Source organism: Felis catus, chromosome X (assembly GCF_018350175.1).
Source record: "Felis catus isolate Fca126 chromosome X, F.catus_Fca126_mat1.0, whole genome shotgun sequence".
Lineage (NCBI taxonomy): Eukaryota > Metazoa > Chordata > Mammalia > Carnivora > Felidae > Felis > Felis catus.
The window spans coordinates 33,597,712-33,614,539 of record NC_058386.1 but is presented as its reverse complement, the minus strand read 5'-3'; the positions used below and the strand labels follow the sequence as shown (position 1 = coordinate 33,614,539).

The 16,828-nt window shown below is 39.9% G+C and overlaps 1 protein-coding gene across 2 annotated transcripts in view; it reads right to left on the bottom strand.

Moving 5' to 3' along the window:
• Positions 1-3,078: 3,078 nt before the first annotated feature.
• SYTL5 (synaptotagmin like 5) overlaps positions 3,079-16,828 on the bottom strand; it is a 308,338-nt gene continuing 294,588 nt past the window's right edge. For both annotated transcript variants that reach the window (XM_045050606.1, XM_045050607.1), the window contains 4 exons: positions 12,641-12,749; positions 11,116-11,251; positions 7,834-8,042; positions 3,079-6,746 (listed from right to left, as the gene is read on the bottom strand). In XM_045050606.1, the coding sequence (XP_044906541.1) occupies positions 6,604-6,746; positions 7,834-8,042; positions 11,116-11,251; positions 12,641-12,749 (597 nt within the window). In that variant the 3' untranslated portion in view covers positions 3,079-6,603. The remainder of the gene's footprint in view (positions 6,747-7,833; positions 8,043-11,115; positions 11,252-12,640; positions 12,750-16,828) is intronic.

Below are 16,828 nucleotides of genomic sequence, written 5' to 3'. Positions count from 1 at the left end.
AAACAACAAATGGACTGCTTGTGACAACCACACTCAATCTAGGAATGGAGACCAAGTACATTCAGTCGGGCCAATTCTTGCACTGATGATATGGTGCCCCTCTCAGAGGTTCTGTAAATATTTGTGTAACATTTGAGGAACACCTGCCTGGTGGAAGGGGTACAAAGGAAACCCTCAATGGAGGCACCCCCCCCTTTCCCTATGTCCTTAGCAATTCATGTCTAGCCCAAACTGTAAACCTTATTCAACAAAACAAATGCTTTGCCTCAAAATAGACCTGTCTTTCTTAGAATTTATCAACCATGAATCGCTCTTCAGGCCTGGGGTCCCTTCTTCACTTATTTATTGAAATAGACATTATTTCATTCTCCTAATACCATACTCTTCCTTAGAGAAATTCTCTACCTCATTACCTTTTCAGGGATGTTTAGTGCCCCTTATAACTTGGCACCCCGGGAAGTAGCCAGGACAGCCCCTACCCAACCCCGTAAACTGGCTTTGTGCATTCAGATGCTTTGCAAGCATATGATTCTAACAGGGCTGGGTTTTGAGGTAAAAGGAAAAAGCTGAAAATTAACAATAATATTTCCATTAATCCATGTGGGATCATGAGGAGTTCCTAAGGTTCTTGTATAAATCCCATTAGTCAGAGGGACAATGTAGGAAGATATTTAGGAATTAAGGAGGACAAATTAAGTGAGGGTGATGAGGAAGGTCAAAAGCAAAAAGATTCAGGAAATCCTAGACATCTATTTCTTCATATCAACTGAAAGCCAACGATCTCTCTTCAAAAATGTCCATTTATGAATAATGAATATGAGGAAAGGATAGAAAATATATTCCCAACCTGCAATTGCTCTAACTATAGTTTAACCATAAATGATGGACATAAACTGTCTTGTAACAGAATGGTTCCCTTCCTTGTTTCCAAGTGAGAAAGATTTTAAAAGTTTTATTGTTTGGACTCATCAATTCTCATGGATTTGCACAAACGAGTGTCAACTTTCTGAAGACAAAATTAACCTTGGGCGAAGCAGAAAAAAAATGCATGGAAGGAGCAATCAGACTCTTTCCCAAAGTAAGCAGATCTAACAATAAAGAGGTGAAACGAAAATATTTAGATTCAAACACGTATCTAGTTCTCTGCTCTTCTATAAGGAGCCTTTTTTTTCCTCACAAATGCCAATGACTTAAACTTTTGCTTCAACTATTATAATAAAATATTTTACTTTTTTGCTGTGTTAATCTCTGCCTCAACCAAAGAAAAAAGCAGAGTTAAGTCTCCCTTTGTGCTGAGATACTAAAGATAAAAATATGATCTACTACCCCATATGAGTGTTTTGTCATGTACAGGCAATACTAACTACATATTCCACTTCCCTTTTCCAAATATGGAAGGAACCCCCTGGCAGAATAGTTTGATGAGTTCTAGGGAGGCAAATGAGGTACAAATGCTGATCTTTGAAACACTGTGCATTCCTCATAATGCCAAGAGTAGTTTGTATTTCTATGGAATTTGTTTCAACAGAACGGTAAATTTCCTTCTGTAAATAAAAAGCACAATTCTGAACAACAACCCTGTGAGGAAGGCACGTTTGATCTCTCTAGCATGAAGGATAAGCAATGGGCCACAGAAAGAGATGGTCTTTACACCAAAAGAGGGTGTTAAGGAAAGGCATGGCAACATGGTTTGCTTGTAGATTCCACAACCTGTTAACAAAAAAACTGACCACAGTTTTTCTCCCCATCAAATAAAACACATTTTGAAATATTTATTATCTAGTCAGATGAAGTAGGAAATTCCAGCCTAAAAATAAATTACTATTACCCACAATGGGTAATATAGCACAAAATAAGATTTCCTTCCTTCCTTCCTTCCTTCCTTCCTTCCTTCCTTCCTTCCTTCCTTCCTTCCTTCCTTCCCTTCTTCTTCTTCTTCTTCTTCTTCTTCTTCTTCTTCTTCTTCTCCTCCTCCTCCTCCTCCTCCTCCTCCTCCTCCTCCTTCTCCTTCTCCTTTTTCTCCTTCTTCTTCCTTTTTTTTGTATTTCTATACACTGGAGACCACTTAATTATACATAGAATGATTAAGTTCCAGCCAAGCATTCAGGAAAAGAAGGGCCCAAGAGATTATGAACAACAGAGTGCTGTATCTAGCTCACCAATGGCCTCCCCCACCCCAGTGGTTAAAATTTACAAAGCATATTTACATATATTACTTTCTTTCATATCTTCAGTAACTCCAAGTTATCCTGATTATTCCTATTTTACAGGCAAAAAGATCAAGGCCTAGATTGAATACTTAACTTGACCGAGGTCACATAGTTGGTAAGCAGTCAAGACTTGAGCTAATATCATCTGAGTCCAAGGTTAGGCTCCTTCCATTTCACCATGATTGCCTTGCAATGAACAATGTCCAAGTTAGCCAAATCTAACCTGCCATCATGACATAGAGTGAGTCCAGTTATTACAGTTGAGTTATTTTGTCTTCTTATGCAGTGTTTCTCAAACTGTGATCCATTTGTATCAGAATCACCCAAGAATCTTGATTAGAATGATGGGAATTTCTGAGGATTTTGTTCAGTAGGTTTGGAGCAATGCTCTGGAATCAGTGTATTAAATTCATACTCCGGATGATTCAGATAATCCTTTGGAATCCTCGATGTGGCTCAATTTCCATGGCTATTGTTCAAACTTTGCTAGATCCAATTTTTGTTATAGTGTTACCTGTGTAGATTTCCTCCTCCTGTTTGTTTTAATTTCAGAGGCCATAAATGACACCATTATAGGAGGAGAGCCCTTCTGCCAACTTCTAAAGGCAATGCTCTGTTTAATGTGAAATATCTATATGGAACAAAAAAATAAACATTGATCACAGTCCCAAATGCCATAGGCTTTTACTCTGAGGTACTTCCGGGATGATTCAATATTTCGATCTACTTTGCTTCTAAAAGTAGGATTTGCCCTTGTTTCTTCCATGACTTTCTCCTCCCCCATCAAATATAAACCTTAGGGTAGCAGGTGATGATGAGACTGATATTACTGTGAATCAGGCGGGTCATCCATTAGTTACTTAAACACTTAAAGATCAATGGTCATATATTTGTGTGGGTTTATTAAGGAAAAGGAGACTAGGATTATGAAGTTCCATCAAAATATCTTTGTGTTTGGCATTTTTGTGTCCTGGAAGATCTACAACATGATGATTCCAGTTATAGTGACAATGTAAGTGAAATGAGAGCTGATAAATTATCTTCCAGATGTCCTGAAAGTACTGTTGACAACCTGAATGGATAAAGTCAGGCTTTAAAGCTTGCCCATATCCCTTTACAACTTGTATGATTCAAGCGAGGGAATGCTGAGGGCTGAGATGTCCTGACAAGGACACTCCAGCAAGGTCATGGTATCTTCTGAGAAGGCGATATGGAGAGCTGGGCTGGAGAGCACTCTCTGTGCTTTTATCTGTGCTGAGACAGACTGGGCTGAACTGTCCAGCTGAACTGGCTCAAGTGGGTAGATGACAGTACAAGGCACTGAGACAGGATATACTAGAATAGGAAGAATTGGGTACAAGGGGAAGGTGGAATAAAGGGTTCCATTTTGACTATGTTGAAAACATGAGCTATGCTGGTGGATAGGTCATATAGGTAGGTGAGTCTGAGTCTAAGGCTGAGAGGAAGGGTCTGGGTTGGAGATGTGAGTTTGAAGTTATAAGCATATAAAACTACGAGGGCAGCATACATGATAATGCCAGAGATGGTGTATGAAGTGATAAGAAACAACAAGCACTGAAGAATCCGATGCTTATCATTTAACAATCTTTAACAGAGAAGGAGAGGGAGCAACTAACGGCACAGAAAAACTAGGCATATATGATATTGCAGAAGGCCTGTACTGAGGGGCTACTGGGTTGTTTTCTATCTTTTGCAATAAATACTTTTGTATGTACTCATTTCTCACATCTGTATCTATCTCTGTAGGACAAATACCCCAAATTGGAAATACCCAAAAATCTCATTTTGAATTTCGAAGTGTTGATGTTTGAAAGAAGAGGTTGTTCAGAAAAGCCACCAAACATAGATAGCTTAGTTAACCACATTTAACATGGCATTTGATAGGAATGGTTAAATAAATTTGCTATATCCCTATAATGTAATACCCTATATGCATAAGAAAGAATGAGACTATCAATCATTTCTGCTATGGAAGAGGAGGAAGGCAGACGGACTTTTCACAATTTTGAACTATTTGAATTGTGTGCCATTCACATATGTAATCTAGATTTAAAGATATTTGTACTTCTACACAATACTTAGTAAAAAGAATGACATGAAGATCAATTTACCTTTTCTCTCTGAGAACAACATCGCAGGTTTCTGATGGACTTCTGCATACCTAGGTTTCGCATTGTGGAAATACCCAGTTAGATGTTGGATTTTATGAAACCCAAATACAGAAAACTGCTCTAAATGTGGCAAAGATCTGAACACATAAAGTTTATGCTCATCTAGAGTTTAAGTTATAGATTTTAGAATTTATTATTTTGCCACTTTTATTGTTAGCAAATAAACCTACTTCATTTTTACTGTATTTTTAAATTTTTTTTTAAATTTATTTTTGAGAGAGAGAGAGAGAGAGAGAGAGAGAGAGAGAGAGCGAGCACGGGAGGGGCAGAGGGAGAGAGAGCCAAAGAAGTAGACTCCAGGCTCCAAGCTGTTAGCACGGAGCCCAATGTGGGGCTTGAACTCACAAACCATGAGATCATGACCTGAGCCGAAGTCGGACGCTTAACTGACTGAGCCACCCAGGCGCCCCCATTTTGTTTACTTTAGAGATGTCTCCATACTTCACCATCATCTCCCTCTCACGTGTTCCCAAAATATCAATGAAGACAGAATGGGTCAGGTCAAGTCTGAAGACAAGTGTTCCAATACAGGAAGTAGTGATGATCTTACACTTTGTGTTTTGTTTCTTAAGAAGGGCAACATAGGGATGGGAGTTTGAGTTTTTAAAAAATATTCCATATATACTGAGCTACACTAGACTGGTAACTTTAATTTTTGAGAATTAGCCTTTTTTGAATAATACTGAAAATGGACTGCTTATTCCCTCAGAATAATGCTAAATATATTCTTAAATCAGTTTTCAAAATTCAAGAAGAAATTTAGAATATGGAAAAATTAGCTTGAATAAGCCTAAAGATGATTCTACCTTTCTTACCACTAAAATTCAGTTTCTATCCTTTCAAAGATTTTATATGAATTCAAGTAAAAAAATGAGCTGAGGGGCTAGACTAGGACTCTGGCAGAAAAGTCGATCAGGTACTTCATACTGAAGTAATCCGACTCTGCTCCACCTTCTTTCATCTATGCCCTCCTCTCCACCTGGATAAGCACAAGATTATGCCAGGGGCTACAGGAGAAAGAATACTGGCCTATAAATCACAGCCTGGATTTAAGTCTGAATATAGTCATAGCTTCTATATGACCTTGGCCAAGTCATGTCAGCTCCCTGGGCTTCAGATTTGGAATATGCAAAATGAGGAACAGGTCTGAGGTACCTTTCTGCTTCAACTACCTTTGCATTTAAGTTTGGTGGCTAAAGCATCTAGAATTCCAGGTAACAGAAAGTATGGTAGACTGAACTACTGGTAACAATTCTTCTTCCCTTTCTGCATATCAAACTTGCCATGGCTTCGTCGTGCACAGATGGATTTTCCTGCCTCTTGATTTTAGGCTTGGCCATTTGACTTCCTTTGACCAAAGAGATATCAGTAAATATGATACAAGCAGGAGCTCAAAATGTGCATTAGTTCTTACTTCCTTGTAGTTAGTGGCTTAGAATATTTTATAAACTAACTGTTTATAATAGAACTAATTGTTAGGTCATAATTAGGGTGACCCTACATCCCAATTTTCCCAGTTCAATCCTGGTTTACATCTGTTGTTCCAGTATAATAATTTCGTTCTTCTCATTCTCAAAAGTGGGCTGATTTAGATTATAAATTATATAGTCACCAAAAAAACCTTTCAGTTCATCTTGAAAACTTACCTGGTTAATCCACAAGTTTGCTACAATAACAGGGCCACCTCCTTGTCCAAGCAACCATCCCCACCATGCCTTCTTTGGACTGTGGGGATTCCCAGGGTGAGAAAAGGGTAGACAGTATTCCTTTTTACTCTTCAAGTGATCTATATTATGAGTGGCCCCTTTATCCCTCAAACCCTTTTAAGAAACCTAAAATAACTCATTAATAGAAGTTTAGGGACTCCAAATCTCTACTGTAGTTTCAAAGAAATTTGCACCATTTCCCTTATGGTATAAAGCCTATGAATCACTGTACAATTTACTTGCTGACAGGACAATGTGACACACTTTCCATCATCCAATTAAAAAGGCCTTGGTCCATGGACATATGGAGGTACATGCTCTTATAGACACTCAGCAAGTCCCTAAATGTTCATAACACTGACATCTCTCCCTGCATGTCCCAGTTCCCTCAGGTGAGAAATGGCAGGGAAACAGAATCCCAGGTACCAAGCCTGATAATAATAGGAAATGGCAGCCAGACAGTGCCTGGAGGCCCCATTTTGGAGACTGGTACCTTCAGAGTCTACACTTCCCCATGCTGGAACGGAGCATGAGTACACCCTCTACGGGAGTCCCGGGATTGTCGGCCATCTTCTGCCAAAGGCGTTGCTCTTCCCCCTGAGAGTCCATCCAATCCACGTTCTTCCCATGGCTCATACCTGAAGAGGGGGAAAAGGAGTGTTACACTTCACAGGTGAAACATTTCGATCTTCTGGAAGACACTTATCAACCTCTAAGGGGGTCTTTTGAGCAGAGAGTCCTTCACTGGCTTGTTTTTCCTTACCGCATCTAGTGAGTAGTGTTAGTTAGAACGAAAGACTTCCTTTGTAGTCTGACTACTCACTTCTGCTAAGATGAAGAGAAACAAATCAGGACGGCCCTAGTGGGTCATTTCCACCACCCTCCAATTTGGTAGTTTATCACAGAGCAGGCCCTCATCTGAACTGAGTTAACCTGACAGAAGAACAGGCTGAACGGGTCTCTGAAGCACTCGCTTTTTAACAAGGCCCCTTGTTAAACTCCCCACTGACCTGGGGATTTTTCACTTTAGTGGTATAGATATTCTTGGCTCTCCTTAATCTATAACACAGTAGAGCATCATAGAGGCAGGGTTGTTCTTAACAGGAATATAGACCATGGTGCATGCAGACCCTCCAGGTCTTACTTAAATTATGGAATAATGAGAATCTGGGGGGCTACATGTGCTCTACTACTGTCATTTCCCTCCAATTCACCCTGTTGGCTTGCACCTTGTGGCATCAGTAGTATGCTTCCATAATCCGTTTAAACAACATTAGATGTTATTTTTTAGCGGGGATAATGGGGTTCCTTTCAATTCAACCAGTGAGTAATCTGAGAAGAGGATGAAGTAAAGTTGGTCTTGGAAATTGTTCTCTCCCCTGTCAGAAGTCTGTGCTGTCTTGGCGATCTTCTCCTGAGCACAACATGAAATAGCACCCGAGAAGGTAGTTGAAATTCACTTAGACTAAGATGTAGGTGATATTTTATAAAAGGACTGAATACAAACATTTTATATCTTAAACTTATAGCCAAAGGATGCAAACTTATGTAGTAGTATTTTTAACAATGAACAGATTCTTGGCTAAAGGGATGGAGCATGTGTGGTAATTTCAGGAATCAGTTAAGCTGAAACTATGTGTGCATCTACTACACGTTAACCGGCAGGAACCACTCTTCTGCCCCATGCCTCGTCACAGACCATCTCAGGGTCCCCAAGTCCCTCACCAGTTCCAGAATTCAAACGAACTCCTCCCAGAAAGATGTTGCTGGAAAAGGCCTCCTTGTCCCAGACAGTAAGTTCGAGGCAAACATTCCTTATGTCCTGGGGATGCAGGCCACTGAACATGAAAGTATGGTTCCACTGAGGGTTAACACTCTTTTTTATTACCAGAGTTTTGTGCTTGGTGGCTTTGCTATCATCAGGGAGCAGGTAGCTGTAAGAGAAAATGCAATCAAGCCATCGGTGAGACAGTAGCAATGGCATCCTTGAGCAGTCATTTCAATTCCCCATCATTCTTTAAAAAATTTTTTTTTAATGTTTATTTATTTTTGAGAGAAAGAGAGACAGAACGTGAGCAGGGGAGGGGCAGAGAGAGAGGGAGACACAGAATATGGAACAGGCTCCAGGCTCTGAGCTGTCAGCACAGAGCCCGATGTGGGGCTCAAACTCATGGACTGAGATTATGACCTGAGCTGAAGTCAGAAGCTTAACCGACTGAGCCACCCAGGCACCCCCAATCAATTCCCCTAATTCTTAGTATGTGTGTGTGTGTGCATGCGTGCATGTGTGTGTGTATTTGATTTTTTCTTCTAGGTTCTTCTATGCTTAAATCTAGATTTAAGTGGATTGGTTTATTGTTTATTTTAAGTAGGGCAATAGTAAAATTCCTGCACTTTCCTTTCTAATCCTATTTTGGTCCCTCATCTTGAAATGTAAATATCTCCTATAGTAGGTTCTTACAATAAATAAGACACCTTGCAACACTTGAGATTGCATTCCATGTACCAAGAAAAAGACTCCTTATCTCCCAATATTCATTCTCTCCTTCTTCTTTAAAATACTCATTTTTTTTTTTTTAGTTAGGCACAAGATTGCCCAGAATAAAGACAACATTCCTAGCCTCCCTTGCAGCCTATATAGCTGTGTACTAAGTTCTGGCCAATAGGACACAAAAAGTGGCTCTATATGAAGTTTCTGGGAATTACCTTATGGCTGGAATTTGGATGGCATAGCTGAAACTCCAGCAGCTACCTGGGCCAATGAGGTGAATACCATAACAAGACAGAAGAAACATGGGTCGCTAATTATCATGAAGCTTTCATACCTGCCCTAGATACTTTACCTTTTGTGTTTGTTTACATGCAACAGAAAAAACTTTGTTTTCTCAACCTCTCTTAAAAAAATGTAAGGTCTCTTGAAAATCAGCTCAATATTTAGGTGTAACTAGGGAGACAATTTACTAGAAAGTTATAGGCCCTTTTTCATTATAGAACAAAGATACTATCTTTTATTATCTCTGCTTTGTAAATGTTCAACAAGATACAGTGAAAACTATTTCAAAAGATGTTAAATCACCCCTGTAAGGTGACAATGAGGCCATAGGAAGGAGCCATCCCCTCATCCCACCAGACAGTGAGCAGGAAGAGGCCAGAATTGATGGTGGGGCTGATGAGAGAAAATGCAATGGCAGGATACAAATAAAACATATCTTTTGTGCTTAAAACTATTGTGAGAAAGACTGAAGGACAGATGGACTGGGACTCAGGCCCACACACTCACCAGCAGGAAAGTCCCAGATATCTGCTTCTCTTTATTATTTGCTTTATCAAAATTAGAATGTTGTGAGGGTAAAAGTTTGACTCATTTTCTTATAGAGACAATTATACTTTTCTAAGAAGGATTGATGAGAAGAACAGTAATGTGATTGACTCAAAGAATTAACCTCGTGCCTAAAATCTATAATAAATCCACAAAACATAAAGAGAAAGAAAGCCAAATATAACACTACAGAAAATCATCAATCACAAAGAAAGAGAGCAAGAGAAGAAGGGAGGAACAAAGAAGAACTACAAAAACAACCAGAAAAACAATGAACAAAATGGCAGTAAGCTCCTACCTATTCAAAATGATCTTAAATATAAACGGCCTAAATGCTCCAATAAAAAGACAGAGGATGGCAGAATGGATAAAAAACAAGATCCATCTATATGCTGCCTATAAGAGACTCACCTCAGACCTAAAGACACATACAGAGTGAAAGTGAAAGGATGAAAAAATTTTACCATGCAAATGGAAGCAAAAAAAAAAAAAGTCTGGAAGAGCAATAATACTTAGACAAAATAGACTTTAAAACAAAGGCTGGCTGTGACAAGAGACACAGAAGGGTATTACATAATGAGATAAGGATCAATCTAACAAGAGGGTATAATAATTGTAAATATCTATGCACCCAATATTGGAGCACTTAAATACATACAACAAATATTAATGGACATAAAGAGAAATTGGTGGTAACATAATAACAGTAGGGTTTAACACCCTACTTAAGTCAATGGCTGAAAATCAATAAGGAAAAGGTATCTTTGAATGACACATTAGACCAGATGGACATGACAGATATATACAGAACGTTCCATTCCAAAACAACAGAATAGAGATTATTTTCAAGTGCACATGGAACACTGTCCAGAATACATCACATCTTAGGCAACAAAACAAGCTTCAATAAACTTAAGAAGACTGAAATCATACCCTGTATCTATTCTGACCACCATGGTATGAAACTAGAAATCAATCACAAGAAAAAACTGGAAAAAAGAAATATGCCTCTGCCAAAGCACTCTCCAGTTGATATCTCTGGGGAAGGTGCTCTGACATCTCTACTTTTTACAATTTCCCCTAAGAGAGCAAAACACCAATGATCTAATAGTTTTGTTGCTTTTGTATATTACCAGTATCAAATGATAACAAAGCACAATAAAAAATATATTACATGTAGAAAATCATATTTTCTCCTCCTTTGAGAAATGAATCTTACAGGAAAATCTGCCAGTATTGAGGAAGAGAATGATGAGAAATCCTGAAATATGCTGGAAGCAAGCTGAAAGCTAGAATAAGCAGCCCCCTCTATACTTGTGCTGTTTCGTATCTAAAAGCCAGTATTTATGGGGCACCTGGGTGGCTCAGTCAGTTAAGTGTCTGACTCTTGATCTTGGCTCAGGTCATGATCTCACAGTTTATGAGACTGAGCCTCGCATTGGGATTCAACTTTTGAGATTGTCTGGGATTCTGTCTCTCCCTCTCTCTGCCCCTCTGCTGCTCACTCTCTGTTTCTGTCTCTCAAAAATAAATAAACTTAAAAAAAAGGCAGCATTTAAGGGTTGCTCTTACCTTGTACATTTAGAGTAAGACTAACACAGAAGTCTCACAGCCACCACTGTCTTATGGATCACAGACCCTCTCATCTCCCATTAAGTATTTTCTAAAATGAGTTAAAACAAAATTACCCCTTCACAAAGCTATCGCAAGTGCCTCCCGACTTCACTGCGGTCAAATTCTTTGCCTCTTTGATGAACACTTCCAGTATTCCTCCAAATATTACAGGTGACTCCTTCTTCTTTCCCCTTTTGAAGCTCTTCTTTCCTGCATCAGCCATCAAAATGAGAGAGATTGAGAGAGACGGAGAGAGAGGGAGGGAGAAGGGAAGTGAAAGAAGGGAAGAGAGAGAGGATTCTATTTCAAAGTTCAGAAAGAAAATCTGCAAATACTTATTTCATTTGCTGACTGAATCAGGTCTTTACGCTACCGTGTATTTTTCCATGTATTTATTTAAATGTTTTTTACCCCACTGGATTCCTTCTGGATAGGTCTCCCATTTGTGTTTGTTGAAAAACAAGAACAAATAAATTTATTTTTTTTCAATATATGAAGTTTATTGTCAAATTGGTTTCCATACAACACCCAGTGCTCATCCCAAAAGGTGCCCTCCTCAATACTGACCCCCCACCCTCCCCTCCCTCCCACCCCCCAGGAACAAATAAATTTAAAACTTTATTCCCCAACAAGGAATATCTTTTCACAGGTATATATAGAGAGAAAAGGGAAAAGACCCTGAGAGCTGCCTGAGCCACATTCTTGCTCTCAGTAAGAAACAGCTACAGTGAACGCCACACACAAGTGTGCAGACTCCAAAAGAGAAAATTCCATAACTTCCTTCTTGGATGTTTCAGTCTTACAAATTGAGAACTGTGCAAGGCCAGCTCCAAAGGCAATATATAGCCCAGGCACAACTACATTTTTGAGTGAGAGAAAACTCTTCCTGTGTCACATTTTTATTCTGATGAAATGTGCTCAACGTGAATAATCACCACCACCACCACCACCACCACCACCACCACCACCACCACCTTTATTTAGTGCTGCTTTAAGCACTTTACATGAATGAACCTATTTAATCCTTGCAATAACCCTATGAAGTAAGGAAACGGAGGCTGAGAGACAGTAATTACTTGCACAGGGTCACAATGAAGAGGGTGATAATGAATAGAAGGACAGAGGAAGCTGGCTATAGGAGTTGATGGTAGAAGGGCAAAAGGGATTTAAAAGTTGACTCCATCTGGATTTTTCCTTTGGTGTGTTCTAGTCAACTTCCTCCTCAAGACTCCCTGAGTAACTGTCAATATCATAAATAGGTACAGCAGCTTTTTACACCTCCCCTCTCAGCAGACTGTACCACTCCCTCCCTCCCCACTCCATCCTGGGGAAGATTCTAGATCTCTGGGACTTCCAGGAAACAAATATCACCATTAAGGCTGGTTTCTAAGTATGAAATTTGCCCTTTACTTGTAAAGATCTTGCACCCTTCCCCATATGTCAGATATACTTCTCAACTCTCTCCAGTTAGTGACACCTAATCCTTTACATTTTCATCTGCGTAATGGGAAAGTAACATAATCCAACAATTCCTGAGCCCTATTCCCACGCTTCTAGATACAGAATGTCCTTGATCAAAGTCACCAATTTTTACTCTACCTTGAACTTGTTCTAGAGGAAGCACCAGGTTCTCCTCTGGGGGAATGTAACGTAAGACAACTGTCAGCTCTCCTTTATAGTGAAGGCCTATGTCAGCAGCAAATTCCACCTGGCCAAGGGAAAACACGTGAAAAGAAAAAGTGACAATGCTTGGTTTATTATTTTGTAGCCCATGTTTGAATGTACAATATTAACTTGCTGGATTAAATATGACAATCCATTTCCATTCAACTATGTTAGAATTTACTGGTTTAAGATATGCCTTAGGTATAAGAAAAAGAGAGGCTGGAAAACTCTATGAAGGTATTTCTCTGTAACATTTTTTTTAACATTTATTTATTTTTGAGACAGAGAGAGACAGAGCATGAACGGGGGAGGGGCAGAGAGAGAGGGAGACACAGAATCCGAAGCAGGCTCCAGGCTCCGAGCCATCAGCCCAGAGCCTGACGCGGGGCTCGAACTCACGGACCGCGAGATCGCGACCTGAGCCGAAGTCGGACGCTCAACCAACTGAGCCACCCAGGCGCCCCTCTCTGTAACTTTTAACATTAAAGTAAAAGGAATTTGAGAGGAGATATAGGACACACGTGTGGTCAGTCAGTGGCTACTGACAGTCTATGGTACAATGAGGACTGGAACCCATCAATGAACATATAGGTTGGGGTATGAGGTGGAAATAAAGATACCACTGAAAACAGCCCCAGAAGATCCTTCTCCTTGTCTGTTCTTGAGGTCTCAAGGCTTTCCTAAGTGACCAAGAGGGGGAAAGTAGGCAGTAATGCTTGGTTCACATTGGGCTGCCAAGCCACCAAACATTAAAAACAGTGTTGGTAATTCACATCATTAAAATTCAATGTGGAAGCGCTGCTATAAACATTGGGGTACATGTACCCCTATGGAGCAGCACTCCTGTACATACAATGGAATACTACTTGGCAACGAGAAAGAATAAAATCATGCCATTTGCAGCAACATGGATGGAACTGGAAGGTATTGTGCTGAGTGAAGTAAATTAGTCAGAGACAGACAGATATGTTTTCACTCATATGTGGACCTTGAGAAAATTAACAGAAGACCATGGGGGAAGGGAGGGGGAAAATAAATACAAACAAAGAGGGAAGGAAGCAAACCACAAGAGACTCTTAAATATAGAGAACAAACTGAAGGTGGATGGCATGGGGAGGGTGAGGGGGCGAGGGAAAACGGGTGATGGGCATTGAGGAGGGCACTTGTTGAGATGAGCACTGGGTGTTGTATGTAAGCCAATTTGACAAATTATATTTAATATAAAAAATAAGTTGAAAGTTAAAAAAAAAGTAAATAAATAAATAAATCATTCAATGTGGAAAAACTGGTTCACTTGGACATTGCTGGTGGGAATGTAAAATGGTGTCGCCGTTTCAGAAAACAGTTTGGTAGTTGCTTATAAGACTAAGCATACAACTACCATACAACCCAGGGATTGTACATTGGGACGTTTATCCCAGAGAAATGAAGGATTATGTCCACATAAAAAGCTGTATGCAAATATTCATATCATCTTTATTTCTAATAGCCCCAAATTAGAAACAAACTAGATGACCTTCAAGAGGTGGCTGGTTCAACGAACTATGGTACAGCCATACCATGGGACACTACTCAGCAATAAAAAGGAATGAACTAGCAATATACACAGCTTGGATGAATCTCGACAGAATTATGCTGAGTGAAAAAAACCCATCTCAAATGATACATGCCATACAATTCCATTTAAATGACATTCCTGAAGTGACAAAATAAGCGGTTGCTGGGAATTAGGGAAGGGTGGCAGGAGGGAGGTGGGTATGGTTATAAAAGATCACAAGGGATCTTTGCTGTGACGGAACTGTTCTGCATCTTGGCTGTAGTGGTATATAAACAAAGCTACACATGTGATAAAATTGCATAGAACTAAACACACACACACACACACACACACACACACACACACACACACACACACGAGAACTGAGGAAATCTGAAGAAGATGGGTGGATTGTATCAATGCCATTACCCTGGTTGTGGCATTGCACCATAGCCTTGCAAGATGATATCACTGGGGGAAACTAGGTAAAGGGTACATGAGATCTGCCTGTATTATTTCTTATAACTGAATGTGGATCTACAATCATCTCAAAACCAAAAGTTTCAATTCAAAAATTCAATGTGAACATATACCAAGAGCCTGTGTTCTGTATGGCTCCTACTTGCCATGGAGTCAACAGAACTATGACTTTTCATAAGTGGGGTAAGAAAAGTCATATACTTTCTTAGGCTTTTCCTTCAGGTACCTGACTCCTGAGCACTGAGTCAAGGGCTGAGAACTGCTGTCTTCTGAGAGGGTAGACCAAAAGAATTCAGAAACCCCAAAACTCACAGTGAAGCCAGAGGCTGTTCAAGCTTCAGCAAAGACAGAGACCATTACCAGGAAAAGGAATCCTTCCCTGACTTTCCTCTTGGTCGTGGTAAAACTTATTAGTAAGGGTGGGAAAAATCATTTGAAGTATTTTATTCAATCTTCTTACTAGGGGTAAACATGAGATTGGATGGTCAAATAGACTATCCATCTAATTTTTAACTGTTGTAAGTCATGTGCCTTGTAAAAGGAATTTTGTTTTGACAGTTTTAGTAAATTTTACTTAATGAGAATGTCACAAATGGAAAGTTCTAATGGACATTATAGCAGATTAAAGACGTCATAACTTTTTGATTCTACAGCCAATGAAAGGTGGGGTATTTATCCTCTGTCTTTGGATGAGTGGACCTTGTGATTGCTTTGAATAGTAGACCATGACAAAAGTTACAATGTGCCAGTTTCTGGGCCCCAACCCTAAGATTAACAGCTTCTACTTCCCCTCTTAGAATGGATATTCTTGGGGTGCTACTTCGAGAAGCCATGATGTTGAGGCCCAAGCTACATGGAGGAGCCACAGGTAGGTGCTCTGGTTGGCAGGCCTAGCTGAATTCCCAGCTGGCAGCTAACATTAAGTGTGAGCCAACTTGAACAACCAGCATAGTCAAGCCTTCATATGACTTCAGAGCCTCAGTCTACCATCTAGCTGCAACCACATGAGAGACCTTAAATGAGAACCACCTAGCTGAGCCCAGTCACCCCCAGAATCATGTGCAATATATTGTTTTAAACCACTAAGGTTTAGGGGCACCTGGGTGGCTCAGTTGGTTGATTTCAGCTCAACTCTTGATTTCAGCTCAACTCATGATCTCACGGTTTGTGGGTTCAAGCCCCATGTCAGGCCCAGCACATAGCCTGCTTGGGATTTCTCTCTCCCTCTTTTTCTGACTCTCTCCTGCTCACATGTCTCTCCTCTCTCTCTCTCTCTCTCTCTCTTTCTCTCTCTCTCTCTCTCTCTCTCTCTCTCTCTCTCAAAATAAACATTAAACCACTAAGGTTTAGGGTAGTCTCTATACAACAGTTAACCAATGCAGGCTCTATTTGCTTTTGGCTGAAAGTTTTGGATAGGAAAATATGTTGTTAGGAAAAAGTGATATGTGTGGGTATCACATACTAATATATAGTATATTAGTAGAGGCTAAAACACGCATTATTGGGATTTATTAATGTTTCATTGATATTTAGCTTAAAATATACTGGTGACTTTTTGTAAATACACTCTTCAAATCTTTTTTTAAATGTTTTATTTATTTTTGAGAGAAAGACAGACAGACAGACAGACAGACTGTGAGTGGGGAAGGAGCATAGAGAGAGGGAGACACAGAATCTGAAGCAGGCTCCAGGCTCTGAGCTGTCAGCACAGAGCCCGACGCGGGGCTCGAACCCACAAACTGTGAGATCATGACCTGAGCCAAAGTCAGTCGCTTAACAGACTGAGCCACCCAGGTGCCCCCGGTCTTGAAATCTTATGAGAGTAGAAAATAGTACAGATAAAGTCCTGTAGCATTATAAACACATACCAAAGAAATTCAGTGGAGTGAGTTATCTTCTAGCCTGCATGTATCTAATGTCTTTGGGATATGTGCTTGCTTTGGCAGCACATATACTAATGTCTTGGGATATTTTTGGCATTCTTGCTCAGAAATTCCAAGGCAATGTCATCTTCTGACATACCAACATCTTACATTATTAAACCACCTTCTGCTCAGAAAAATGGTATAATTCAACGCATTCAATTCTACCAACACATATGGAAC